At 56.1% G+C, this 14110-nt stretch overlaps 1 protein-coding gene across 4 annotated transcripts in view; it reads left to right on the top strand.

Annotated features, from left to right (window-relative positions):
• The first annotated feature begins 3938 nt into the window (after positions 1-3938).
• The window catches only part of ELN (elastin), a 32866-nt gene continuing 22694 nt past the window's right edge, over positions 3939-14110 (top strand). For 3 of the 4 annotated variants that reach the window (XM_061401910.1, XM_061401907.1, XM_061401908.1), the window contains exons 1-4: positions 3939-4108; positions 10544-10594; positions 11674-11703; positions 12200-12232. In XM_061401910.1, the coding sequence (XP_061257894.1) occupies positions 4027-4108; positions 10544-10594; positions 11674-11703; positions 12200-12232 (196 nt within the window). In that variant the 5' untranslated portion in view covers positions 3939-4026. The remainder of the gene's footprint in view (positions 4109-10543; positions 10595-11673; positions 11704-12199; positions 12233-14110) is intronic. The other variant, XM_061401909.1, reaches the window with a different exon arrangement.

The raw sequence follows: 14110 nt of genomic DNA, 5'->3' as shown, positions 1-14110 counted from the left end.
ACATTCATCCATGACCACCGGAAAAACCATAGCTGTGACTACACGGACCTTTGTTGGCAAAGTGATCTCTCTGGTTTTTAATGTGCTGTCTAGGTTTGTCACGTTTGTCATAGCTTTCTTTCCAAAGCTACTAGAAAATTTAAAATCAGAAGAGGGGAAGCTCAGACCTTAATGTCATTGGCAGCTGGGTCTCATGGGTGAGAAGGGATGGGCCAGGGCAGCGTGTGTATGTATGGCCTTCACTCTGCCTTCCTGCTGCTTCTCTCTTAGAAGGTCTGCTCTGGAGCCCACACTACCCAACCAGCATGCAAGTCCTTCCCAAACCTCACTTAGGTTGAGAAATTCTTGTTCCCGCTGTTAGTGTAACGAGGACCTTATTTCCCATGGGACCAGCCGGGGGGACACTCGCTCACACGGAGGTGTAAATGATTGATAACTGAGGCCCCCTCATTTGAGGGAACCCCAGTAGGGGGTCCCAGGTCTGGGATGACATCGAGCTCTTCCCAGGCTAGCTGGCAGCCTACGCTTACTCTCTCTGGTCCAAGGTCCCGTGCAGATAGATAGCACATCCTGCACTCAGTGGACAAAAGGACCATGTGTAGATAAGGAAGAAAACAGAAACCACACCTCCCGGGTTTCTGGAGGTCTGTCCTTATCACCAGAACTCTGCCCCCATCTCCTGGAGTGCACGTCTGTGCTTGTCCTCTCATACTCTTCAACCATGAAGGAAGCAGAAATGAGTCCGTCCTCACACTGCCCTCAGTGATGGCCAGGCCAGTGGAGGATAAGAATGAAGCACCAAGTTCAAGTCAAGAACCTTCAGAGAGCTTCTGGGGGCAGGCATGTCAAGGGGCACGGAGCTGGGGGAAGTTGAGACCAGTGAACTCCAGCAGCAAAGGTCCAGCACCCAGCCCTCCAGGACGAGTCCAGGTGCTGGGGAGCCGCTCCATCAGCCAGAGGGGAGGAGAGAGGCAGAGCAGTGGAGCCAGGTCGGGCAAGGCCCTGAAGGACATGCTCAGAAATCCGGGCTTTGTCTGAGAGGCTTTTTCTGAGGGTTTCTGAGCACAGCCATGACTGAGAGCCAAATGGAGGCTGGGGCTCTGTCCTTCCTAAAGGTCTGGAGAGGCTGGTGGCCCATCAATGACTCACCTGGATGCTCTGGACCAAGTGGGTGGGTAACACTTGTCGGTGGTAACAGTAAAGCCAAGCCCCTGCAACATTTGGTGCCCCAGGCAGTTTGACATTTTCTTTTTTTTTTTTTTACATTGCTTATCTGTACAGCTATGCCGGCAGGTGGGTAGAGAGCAATTCAGGACTGTTGTGTTTCTTGAATGAATGAATGTTGGTCTATCACTGTAACCCCCAGTTCTTACATTTTATGCCTTGAATGCATCGGACTAAGTGGCACTGGATAATCAGTCTACTGGGTTTGATTCTTTGGAGGTGTACAGAAAGCCTGTGGGATATGAGTTCAGGGAGCTGCTGTGATACAGGATGCTAAGGAAAAGGGGGAACTCAGGGATGCAGGTGGGGGACAGGACACAGCGGAGAGGCTGGGCCCGGCAGCCTCAAGTCGTACCCTGCAGGCGCCCCCACACCTCTCCTGGCCCCCCCCCCAACCACTACCCCTGCAGCAAGTCCTCTCCCGCTGGCTCCAGCCTCCCTCCCAGTCCTGGAATTAATAAAGACTCTGAGCAGACTGCGGTTTGCAAGTCTGAAAGCCGGTTCCTGCCCACGTCACTGCCCTGAGAGGAGTGGGGCCCAGTTTCTCCCCAGTACCCTTGTCCTTCCCGCTCCCCGGGACGGGGCAGGCACTCAGATCCACCCTACCCCCTGGCTTCCCCTCCCTTCCCCCAGCAGGCACATCTCAGGCCCCGAGCCTCAGCCCCTAACCCTGATCACCCCCTACCCTCAACAACAAGGGCTGGCTTGGGCTCATCATCTCATCAGCGACGCCCCCCGAAAGGATCCCCAAATAACACACACAGGAAGTAAGAGCTGTACACTTACTGTGCATGCACAGATTCAAGACAGTTCTTCTAGCACCCACACCCACCACCTTCCAAACTCCTAGAGCAGCCACTGCCTAAGAGCAGGGAGAGGAAGGGGAGAGCCCAGGGTCCCAGGGTGACCCAGCAGAGAGCCAAGTCTAATAGTTACAAGGAGTGGGGCTTGCAGAACTAATGTTAACAGCAGCAGCACTGGAGCTAAGACCAGGGGACGGAGCATTTCGGAACTGCAGCACGGTACAGAAATATATGACCTCATCTCACTCATCTTTGCGATAACCTCCCAGGCAGGAGTATTTATCACCATATGACAGATGAGGAAACCGCAGTCCTTTGAAGAGGTTACCCTGATAGAAAGTGCTCGAGCCAGAATTTTAGTCCTAGGTCCCACCAAGCCCAATGCCTGGCCTCTGGCCCCTGCCACCCCGGCCTCCCCCACTGGCCCTGCCGACTGCCTCGGTGCTCCTGGCTGGAGGAGGGGTCCTTTAACTCCTGTCCTCGGACTTGTGACTGTGTTCTCCTCTTATCCTCCCTCTGAGGGCAGGGAAAAGCTCTCAGACCTCATGGCCTTGACTTTTCCCCGTTGAAAGCTGGGATGAAGTCAGGTACCCGTCTCCCTCTCCTATCCTCTGGCCCCTAAATTTTTCCCCACTTAGGTGGGGAGGCATGACCCCCTCGTTTCCCACCCCATCTCACCCCTCAATCCCCAGGGTCCCGATCCCATAGTCAGGCGAGGACAGCCCAAGTCCTTCTGGAAATGCTGGTCCCAGTTGTTTCAGCGCAGGGCCTCCCCCTCCTGGCCGCCAGAGGAACGTCAGCCCCAGGCATTCTCCTGGGGCAAGGAGAGGCCTGGTAGTCTGAGGGCTACCAGGTCCGGTTTGGGTCCTAGGGATGCTCGGTGTTTGGACAGGTGGGGGCCAAGTGATAAAGGTGGGGGATGTTGGGCCACTTATCAGTCTGAGTGGGCTCCCTCGTCCCCCTGGTTCTCTGCAGGGCACCTGGGGATCCAGCCTGACCTTAACCAGACACCGTGGCCCGCATAAACGGCAGGGGGCTATATCTTCATCCATGACAGACGGAGCCCTTTGATGTATCAGAGTCTCCAATGTGACCCCCTGATGCCCCAGGGAATGACACCAACAGGGTCTCAACCCCCAAGCCATACTACCCGCAGCCACCTGGCCTCTGCAGACCTGGATCCTAGACCAACCCATCACCCCCTCCCCAGCCTCAGGCAGGAGGCTGTGACCTTAACCCACAGAGAATGGAGCCCTGCAGGGCATCAGGGTCCCCTTCCCTGCACCCAGATGCCCCACGGGGGCAGCAGCAACACAGTCTCACCTTCCCAGCCATTCTGCCCACAGTCCCTTGACCTCTCCAGACCCTGGCCTGGATGGACCTCAGACCCCAGCCCCCTCCTCAGCTTTGGCCTGTCTCTGGCCGGGTCTGGGAGTGGTGAGGGAGTCTGGAGGGCTGGTGGGGGGGGGCAGAGGCGCAGGACAGCTGGCCTGTGTCCCCACACTGGGCCCGGGGCCCAGCCGGAGGGGCGGGGGCCTGGCCACTCAGGCCTTGGCTGGAGCCGGATTTTTGGCCGGGCTGCAGGGCCCTCCCTCCTGCTTCCTCTCCCGAGGGCTGTCCTGGCAGAGGCCCCCCTCGCACTTTCTGGCGGGAACAGAGCCAGCAGCGAAAGAACAGCCGCAGAGGGAAAGCGGGAGAGAGATGGGGGGAAACTGTGTGTGTGTGTGTGTGCGCGTGTGTATGTGCGCGCGTGTGTTTTAAGGGAAAAAAAAAAAAAAGAGCCCACAGTCCAGTCCAGTCAGACCCAGCCTGGGAGGCTTGTGAGCCGGCCTTTCGTAATTGCCCCCTCCCCGTGGCCCCCTCCCCGAGGCCTCCCCCTTCTCCCGCCCTCCCGCCCGCCCTCTCTCCCTCCCTCCTTCCCTCGCAGCCGACGAGGCAGCAATTACGCTTTGGGGATAAAACGAGGCGCAGAGAGCGGGCTGGGGCATTTCTCCCCGAGATGGCGGGTCTGACGGCTGCGGCTCGGCGGCCCGGAGTCCTTCTGCTCCTGCTGTGCATCCTCCAGCCCTCGCAGCCCGGAGGTAGGCCTCCCCCTGTTCCCCCCAAGGGCCCGCAGCCCTTGGGCCGCCCGCTCAGGTGGCTGGACCGACCGACGAGAGGGCTCCCTGCCCTCCCAGCACCCTCCAGGGGGCTCCCAGGCAGGAGCCCCTCAGCCACTAGACCCTCGGAACCACCCCTCCCGGGAGCCAGCCGTGCGGAGCAGAAACCTGTCATACGTTCGCCCCGAGACTCAGAATGGTGATGGTCCCAGATCAGCGCCGGCTTCTGCTGCCCCGACAGAGTGGATGAACCTTGCTCTGTCCCGGGGGGCTCTCCCAGGATGGGGATCCCGAGCACGCTGGGGAAGGGCCGGCGAGGTCCGGTCGGGTCTGTGAGCACCAGCGGTTTGCACACCTGTGGACCCAGTGGCTGTGTACACGTGCCCCAGGGACAGGGGACCTGGGCTGGAGGCCAGCTCTGCAGGCTCTCTGACCTCGGCAGGTTCCTTGTCCCCTGGGAATTCGGGACCTGCTCCGGGTGATGTCAGGGTTAAGTTGATTACAGGGTTGTGGGTTGGAAAGCTGCCGCTGTGGTCTGTCCCTGGTGAGAAAGGCTGGGACTTCTGAGCATGTGTGTAAGTATGTGAAGTGTACGTGTGTGCACGAGTGTGTTACATGCTCTTGTACAGGTGTGCATGGTCTGTATATGTCCAATCGTGTCATCAGATAAAGGAGGAGGTTTCTGCAAGGGGATGAATGTTCACAGGTTCATCCCTGGACAGGTGTGTGTGTTTGTGTGTGAGTGTGTGTGTGTGTTGGAAGGAGGGGTGTTATAGGATATATGAAAGTGCCTGTTAGCATGTGCAGAAGTCTGCCACCCAACAGGCATGTACACAGAGGCGATCTGGTGTCCAGGTGTGTCACTGGGTGTGGTTTGTCATTGTGCATATGCGTGCGTGAGAGTGTGTGTGTGTGTGTTGGAGGGAAGCATGTTATAGGATATATTCATAGGATATGTGAAAGTGCCTGTTAGCATGTGTAAAAGTCTGCCACCCAACAGGCGCGTCCCAGAGGCGATCTGGTGTCCAGGTGCGTCACTGGGTGTGGTTCGTCATTGAGCATGTGTGTGCGTGTGAGTGTGTGCGTGCGAGTGTGTGTGCTATGGAACACCAGCGAGGACAGGGAAGCTGGGGAAGGTATCCGTCTCCTGGCAGAGGGAGAGGCCTGAGTGCTGGGGGCTTGCACGAACCTGGGGGCACTCCCGGGCCACCTGGCATGTTCCCTGCCGTGGTCCCGGAGGACGTCCCTCTCCAGGTGCTACGCACCTTGGGGGGACTCTGGGAGTGGTCCCCCCGCGTCCCCTGAAGGTGCTCCTGGCCATGGGGAGAGAGAGGTGCAGGCAGGCTCCTGAAGCTTTGGTGGGGTAGCCTGGGTGGGGTCTGGTTTCCAGGAGACTCCTCTTTGCCGTGAGAACCAGTGGGGGCCAGTGTCGGGATGGGGGGGCCACTGGGTGGAGCAGGGCCAGGCCAGAGGGCAGGAGCAGGAGCTGGGCAGAGGCAGCAGCTGTTTCCGTGAGATTGACCGGCGGGGCAGGACCGCTGGGAGCAGGGGCTTCCTGCACAGAGGTCAGCTCCCAAGTCTGGACAAAGCCGAGGGATGCTGGCACAGCATCAGGTGGGGTCCCTTGGGGGCCAGAGAGACCATCCCAAGGGAGCAGCCGTCCCCGGGCCTGAGATGGCAGCTTGGGTCCCATCTGAACCTCCTCCCCGGAGTCTGGCCCCTGAACACCTGCCTTCCCAGAGACAGCTCCTCGCTAGAGCATGACGCCTAGCCTCCGCAGGAACCCTGAGAGTAGAGAATTTTTATCTACACTCCACAAACAGGGAGATTGAGGCTGAGACAGGCTAAGGCAGCACCAGGGGGTGAGTACCAGCCAGCTCGTCCCTGGGCTAAAGGACGAGGGAGGTGGGGGCCAGGTTCCAAGTGGCATTTGGGAGGGGGCAGGCCTGGGCCTGAGTACTCCAGGGTGGGCCTGCCCTAAGAAGAATGCACCCTCAATGACCGGGTTAAATGCTCCGCTGGCCCTGTTCTTTTTTTGCAAACATAAATCTCAGCTCTGTCCCGGGTGGTAGAGTAGCCGGGTCCAAATAAGGGGTGTGTGAACTGATGCGTTCTTCTGGGGTTTGTGCCCAGAGCCTCCCAAAGGAGGGGCCCCCTCGCACATAACACAGGCTCAACACAAGCACACACACTCTCACACCTGCCCGGCTATCCTGAAGGATGTCACCCTTATGGGTGCCCTAGTCCCAAAGAACCACGTTGCCAGTGGAGACAAAAACGGGACAACCCAGGAAGGCTCTGCGATGGAAGGGTTGTCTGGACCCATTTAAGATGGGTCAAAAGTAGCTTTGAAGATCATTTGCCCCAGACTCCCTTGCCATTTAAAGAGAAAGAGAAATTATATCAGTTATAATTGGGACCAGCTGCCCCAAACCCCCAGAAATTTTATCATTTTAGCTTTGGGTGGTTTTTCATTTTTGTTTTTCTGATTTTGGAACTGAAGATGGTTTTGAAACAGGGATTTTTTTTCAGCCTATTGGAACTTGAAACCATTCTGACATGGGGTCTCACCCCAAAATTCTTGCTTTACTTGGTCTGAGGAGGGACCCAGACATGTAGGTCTTGTTAAAGCTGCTGCCCAGGTGACTCTGAGGAGCCTCCAGGGCCTCGGACCCCCAGTTTAGGGGTTGATGCTGCTCTCTGAGTCTGCTGGGGCCGAGGCAGGAAGGCAGGCATGCCCGAGGGGAGGGAGGGGACAGACTCAGTCACTGAAGGGCGGATTGTTTTTGAAAAGCCCTTGGCAGCCTTTCTCCATGCAAACAACAAACAGCTTCGTGTGGTCTTATCTGCTCCCCAGGCCGGCCCCCCTGGACTTGGAATTGGCAAAGTCCCCTGCCAAGGCCCGCTGGCCCTCTGCTTGCTCCCGAACAGCCGTCTCCCAGCTCTTTGAACCTGGAGCCCAGGGCCCAGGCAGAAGGCCCTGTGTGTGACTGGGGTCAGCTCTGAGTACCTGGCCAGGCATTTCATCTCTCTGGTTTATGGATGGTTTCCCTGGCTGTAAAATAGGGAGAAGATCCTTGCCCAGCATATCTCCTAGGGCCGGTGGGTGGCTCCAGCAATGTCATATTGCAAATAATGCATCAAGAGGACTATGGGAATGCAAATTTTAAAAACCATATATTCTCTTACTGGAGATTTGCTAGTATGAACTAATATCAACCTTTGTAATTCATACACATTTATAAGGTTTAATTTTTCTCTTGCTACTCACGCCACATTTTGTCTAATGGGGAGGCAGCCCATGTGTAAACAGAGATGCAGTAACGGAGGAAGGTGACAAGCCTGGGAGAGAGGGTGGTGCAGAGGAAATCCAAGAAGGCTTCATGGCAGAGGTGACATTTGAGTTAAATCTTGAAAGAAAATTAAATGTTTGAGGGGCTTCTGTGGATGGGAGGTGAGCCTCGGTCTTTAGGGCTCTAGGGGGCAGAACTGGAGAGATAGAAGAGCAGATTCTATCTCAGTAGGAGGGAGATCTCTGTTGGTAGAGCTGATAGCATCAGGAGGTGGTGATTTGCCTGTCACTGGAGGCGTGCAAGCAGAAACACAGGATGTTCGCAGAGGAATTTCAACCCAGGCCAAAAGACTGTTATGATCCCTGAGAGTCTAGGACCATGATTCTAAGATGCAAGAGACAAGTTCCACCCTGGGCTAGCCGGTGAAACAAGCCAAACCCACATAAAACAAGACAAGTATGCTCCAGGCCAACTGCTTTGGGCAGCTGAGCAGTGGGAACCACAGGCTCAGAGACGGCAGGGGGGAGAAGCAGAGCCCAGTCTCGGTGGAAGGGTAGGACTTGGAGAGAGGAAAGGGCATTCCTGGCAGGAGGAACAGCTCAGGCCAAGGAGGGGAGGTGGGAAGCAGGATGACCCTTCGCATGAGGGGCAGGAGAGGAGACTGCTGCCTTTTCAAAAACCTTTGATCACCACCAGTCTTATTCTGTTCTCCCCTCTCCTGTACTCAAAGAGGGGCCCGGCGGGGATCCTTTACGCCCACTAAGGCTTCTCCGTTTCCTCACTGCAGAATGGGGATCAAAACCTTTGGCTCTGTGGGCCGTCATGGTTCAGGCATGGAGTTTGGCAGACACTGTTGGGCTCTGAATCATGGAGGTGGAGAGTGGGGAGAAGAGAGAGCTGGGGAGAGCTGGGTAGGCCCTGGGGAGAGTGAAAGCAGAAGAGGAGCTGGCTGATCCCAGGACGGGCCTGGCCCCTGCGCTGGGGGGAGAACAGAACCCCAGGAGAGGAACTGGGGGTTCAACCAGACCAGCCTGAGGTGGGGAGACCCGTAAGCCCGTTGGGGATGGAAGAGGTCAGACCAGACCTCCAGGCAACTTCCTTGGCTCCCCTCCACCAAATTCACCCATCCTTTATTGAGCACCTATGTCTCCCTGGCCCCAGGCCATGTACTGTGAAGTAGAAACAAAGTGTCAGTCATTAATTAATTTACTTATTTTGGAGCAATTAGGGAGCAAGCGCCAGGCCCAGGGCAGGTCTCTGGAACTCTTTGACAACTCCGCAGCAACCTGGCAAGGCAGAAGTTATTAGCCCCACGTTTCTACAAAGGAAACTGAAGTTCAGAGAGGTTAAGTGACTTGCCTGAGGTCACACAGATGGTAAGAAGTTGGCACAGCCGGGATTACAGACCAGATGGGTCTGTCCTGAGCCCTTTGCTCCCTCCGCCCACCACATTGTTCTTGCAGCCGCCCAGCGCCCCCCTCCCCCAACCCTGGAGCCAGAGAGCCGAGGGGAGAGGAGAGGAGGGGGAGGGGAAGGAAGGGGAGGAGGGAGAGAGGCCAGGCAGGGAAAGGCACACGAGCCAGTGCTCAGAGCTGGAAGCCCGAGCCAGAGAAGGCATCAAAGGACCATGTGTGCGCTTGGCAGTCGATGACAGGGCCCGAGCGCCCATTCCCAGCAGGCCCAGCCTCCTGGGCCACCGCTCTGAGCCCCTCGAGGCTCTGAGCAGATTACTTAGACACTCCAGGCCTGGATCACAGTGCCTGGGGCGGCGGCGGGGGTTGGGGGGGAGGGGCGGGTGGCGCCGGGGCTTTGGCACAGGGTGACCATGACAGCTTGGCATCCTCCACCCTGCTGGGCCGTGGCTGAGGCTGACCAGGCCCTGGGGCCAGCAGGCCCAGCTGTGCAGCACAGCCAGGCCACAGAGGCCAGATGTCTGCTGGGCATGCGGGAAGCTGCCCTACACTCTCCCCTAACCCCATTCATTCAGCCATGTTCAGCTGGGTGGTGCCGGGGCTCAGGCTGGGGCACCGGCAAGGCAGCTTGTCAAGGGGCCATTCAGTGGTGATGGAGTCAGGGCCTGGTCTGCACCAGGATTGTCTGTTGCCATGACTACACACAGGCTGGGTCTGGGGCCCGGCCTCCCAGTGTTCCCCTGTGAGAGCTTCACGGGTCCGTGGGGACTGAACTCGTGATCTGGGCTGGGCAGACGGCCCCTTTGGCCCAGCCAGTGAATTAGCTTTTCCTTAGGAAACTATTCACTTTGCTCATTCATGGTGTCCCCCTCTGGGCCCCCGCGCCTCCTTAGACAGCTCTGTGTCAGACAGCCAGAGCCCCACCCAAGCTCTGCTGCCCAGCAGCTAAGGACGCTGACCTCACGCTTTCCTATCAGTGTGGGAATGGCTGGGCTTCGGCTGGCAGCAGCCGCGTTTCCTTACCGCTTGCTGTCACAGCCCAGGCCTGCTCTCCCACGACGCTGGGTCCTGCCCACGCTGCTCAGGACTGGAGAGACGTGGCCAAAGGTGCTCAGACCCAGTCCCTGGCCAGGCCTTCCCCAGGTAACACAGCACGAGCCATTATGCTCAGAGGACTGGCCTGGCTTTGAATCCAGCCTACATCTATTTGCAGCTGTGTGACCCCCGGCCCGTGTCTTAACATCTCTGAGCCTGAATTCACATCTGTTAAATTGAAGTTAATAATCCCTGCCCTTCCAAACTCACTGGGCCATTTTGAGGAGCAGGAAAGAGAAAATGCTTTGGAAACATAAGGTGCTTGGGCGACACTGGTTACTTTGTAGACACACAGGATTATTGCCATCATCCCTATCTTTTATCTTAGACTTTAGACTTCCCTGGTGGCTCAGACGATAAAGCGTCTGTCTACAATGCGGGAGACCTGGGTTCGATCCCTGGGTTGGGAAGATCCCCTGGAGAAGGAAATGACAATCCACTCCAGGACTATTGCCTGGAAAATCCCATGGACAGAGGAGCCTGGTAGACTACAGTCCATGGGGTCACAAAGAGTCGGACACGACTGAGCGACTTCACTAAGACTCAGTAAGACTATCTTTTATCATTACGCTTTTATTCATTCTGGCTCATGGGGGACTCTGCCTCCTTCCTTCCAGGGGTCCCAGGAGCTGTTCCTGGTGGAGTTCCTGGAGGCGTCTTCTTCCCAGGTAATGTACATGAAATTTGCACGTGCCCAGGTAAGACAGATGCTGATTAAATTTGCAAGAGACAGACATTTGGACATTTAAAAAGGAAAAAACATTGGCATGCCCACCGCAGAGGACTCATCAGTCACTCCTATATTAAAAAGCAGTTTACATGATGCTGTTCTACAACTACTGAGCATAAATTTTCTAAAAGATGAAACTCAGTGCTTGCAAAACGGTAGGAAAGTGGCCGCCTCACCCATCCTCTGCTGTTTAGTCTTCGAACCATTAACCCCACTCTTGGAAATCCATTCAAAGGAAATCATTGAAAAGAAGAGAGAGAGAAAAAAAAAAGCCATCTGCCCCAAGGTTCATAAGAATGTTACTAGCAAAAATGCAAAACAAGAAACCCGCTTGACAGGAGGGTGTGATTAAGTAATCTAAGGTTATACAACTACTAAAAAGTATGAATATGCTCTCTTACGGTCAAGTGATTTTCAAGTAAAAACAATATAAAAGCAAGAACAAGGTGCAGATGAAGATTAGCCCCACCTCAAGAGAAAAAAAAAAGGGCAGAATGTTAGCTCAATGGCATGGCCGGGATTGTGGGGGGGGTGGGGGCGGGGATAGAGGGGGAGGCAATCCCTTCCTTTAATTTAGAAAAAAAGCTTGATGTTTTAACGTAGATTGAAAAATCACAGATAATATTTTCAATACTTAAAAAGTGTTTAAAGGACTTCCCTGATGGTCCAGTGGTTTAGAAACCACGCTTTCACTATAGGAGGCATGGGTTCCAGGTCCAGGGGACTGAGACCCCTCATACCGCACAGTATGGCCAAAAAAACCCACAAAAAATAAAAGGGTTTGAGCGTTCAGAACTCATGTGGAAGTGAGAGAAGCCACCAGCACATTCCCAGGCACACACAGAGGCAGGAGACTTTTGCCAGATGAGACAGATGAGGAAACAGAGGCTCACAGAGCTCAAGGCTTGCCCAAGATCATGTGGCTAGGCAGCAATGGATTTGACCATGGGTCAGTCGATGGCTTCTTGGCAGGGACCTTGATGGCTTTCCCTCTCTCTCTCTATCCTGCTGACACAGGGGCTGGTCTTGGAGGCCTGGGAGTAGGAGGTGAGTTCAAACACCAAACTTGGCTCCTCGCTAATGGGGTCTGGGTCTCAGCCTAATCCACACATATCCTTGGACCTCAAACCTCAGAAAACTCAGGCATTAAGGGGTCCCTCTTTTCCCAGACTGAGCATCTAGTGGAGAGGGACTTTTCTAAAAACTATCTCCCTCAGCCCCCTAAGCCCTTGCCCCCAGTCTCTTCTCCCTGGGGGCCCCTGCCTTCTTTCACATTTCTTTTGATCCTTAGTAATATCCATGCAAATCCAGCTGAGTGGGAACCATCACCCCCTTCAGAGGCCTGGTAAACAGTGAGAGAGGGGGAAACCCCAGGTCAGGAAGGGACCTGGGCCCCCACCCAGGCATCTAGGTGCTGGGCTCCCAGCAGCTCCTTGTACACTGACCCCACAGTGAGACCCCAAGTGCCCTGTGGGGATCGTAGTGGGACAGGTGGGCTAGGACTCCCCAGTAACAACCATCTCTTCCCTCCTTCCCTCTGTAGCACTGGGCCCTGGAGTCAAACCAGCTAAGCCAGGTAAGCCCTGCAGCCTCTGAGCACTGAGGGGGCAGGGGAGGGAAGGGGCCACAGACCCCTGAACCGGGCCTGTGGATGGGAGGAGGGAGTGAGGTGGTGGATGGACCCTCCCCTCTAGTCAACGCCTCCCAGGACCAGGCTAGGACCGAGCTCTGGGGCTTCCAGGGTCAGGAGGCTAGAGGCAGCTTACAGTCCTCCCTGAAGGTGGGGTGTCCGGCACCGACTCTGCCCAGGCCTCTGTGCCCCCCGAGAGTCCCCTCTGCACCAGATCCCAGAAAACAGCCCTGGTGCTGGGGTCAAAGGTCAGAATTGATGCTCCAGTGGCCACCAAGCCTGTGAATGTCACTCTGGGCTCAGACACAGATAATTGGACCCCAGCCTCTGCCTGAATGATCCCTGACTCCCAAATGAAGCCCTCTCTTACTCCAGGCCAAGATCTTGGCTATCCTTGACTCTGATGATCCATTCTGAGCCCTTATCCTGACCCCAGGCTGAGCCTTGACCCCAGATCAAAGCCCTGCACCTAACCCTAGGCTGCACCCTAACCCTGACCCCAGATGAGCTTCCTTCCTGATCCCAGGCCCCTTTCAGCTGTGCTCCGACCATGGAGTTTTCCAGTAAGATGTGGTTGGCTGTGTCCTGGCCCACAGGGCTCCAATCCACCGCTAGGTCCACTAAGCTCCAGAGAACACACCACACCCCCCTCGCCAAGGAAAGAGGGAAGGTGGGTTCCTCCAGGAAGTCCTGGTGGATAAGGAGCAGGTGGAGGAAGGGGTGTCTCTGTCTGGATTTATGATCTGATCAACACGAGATATAGCCTTTCCCCCCACCCGCCCCCCTACCCTGCCCCACTCCGTGTCTCCCTGGTTTTGAAGCCTGAGACTCCAGGACAGTTTGCATGTCCAACAGCTCTTACGAAATCCACCCCCCCTCCAACAATGTTCGATGATTCAAGTGCAAATGAATCTACAAAACCCAGATTCCCCTTCCCTGCAACCCCATCTGGGTTGTGAAACTCTAGGGCTGGGGCCAGGCAAGAGAGAGACACAGGAGGGCAGGAGGCCTGGGCAAGGGGTTTACTGGGGTCTGTAGGAGTCTGCAGGGCTGGGAGCCCTTTGGGATCCACTGCTTTTCCCACCAGAACCTGTTTCCTATCTTCTCAGAGGAGTGAGTGATCTTAAAAGCATCTTTGATGGTGGAGAGAGAAGAGAGGAAAGGCTAGATAAGCAAGGGTGTGGAATTAGGATCGCACGTATCTGGGAAGACCCAAATGGAGGAAGTCGTGACTGCAGAGCTGGAGGAGGGACTGGTTGATCCCGTTGGCAGCCGGGGACGCACGGTCGGTGGTGATGAAACACCAGAGAGAAGACAGAAACTTGCACACAGTCGCAGTTGATAAAGTGAAGCTTTGAGTAATGAAAGATTTAGCGTAGACTTCCAAAAGGACTTCCAGCTTGGAGTGAAGATGTAGACCAAGAGGAAAGTCAGGACCTCGACTGATGAAAAGGGACTGGACTCCATGACCTCCCAGAGCTTATCTTTCAGCCTTAGGTCTCCGGGCTCCAAAGGCCTGGACTGGGCCACAGTGCCCCCCAACACAGGGCAGCTCCCCACATCCGGGCATACCCAGGAGAGATGGAACTGGGCACAGGCAGCGAGTGTCATGCCTGGGAACAACTAATCCCTTGGCGAGTAGAGGGTGGGTGGCCTGGCAGCTGCTGCTCGTGGGCCTCGGGAGCTGGCCCCGCCTGGGCTCTCAGTGGGGGACCAGGCAGCTGGGAGCCAGCACCACCCCCACCCCCAGCACCGGCTGAAGGCCAGTCACCCACCCAAGAGCCTAGGAAAGAGCAGGGGGGGGACATCCAGCGGTCATCCCAA

This window comes from Bos javanicus, chromosome 25 (genome assembly GCF_032452875.1).
Source record: "Bos javanicus breed banteng chromosome 25, ARS-OSU_banteng_1.0, whole genome shotgun sequence".
NCBI classification, from domain to species: Eukaryota; Metazoa; Chordata; class Mammalia; order Artiodactyla; family Bovidae; genus Bos; species Bos javanicus.
Note: the sequence above shows the minus strand (reverse complement) of the source record. Positions and strands in the feature narration are given on the sequence as shown.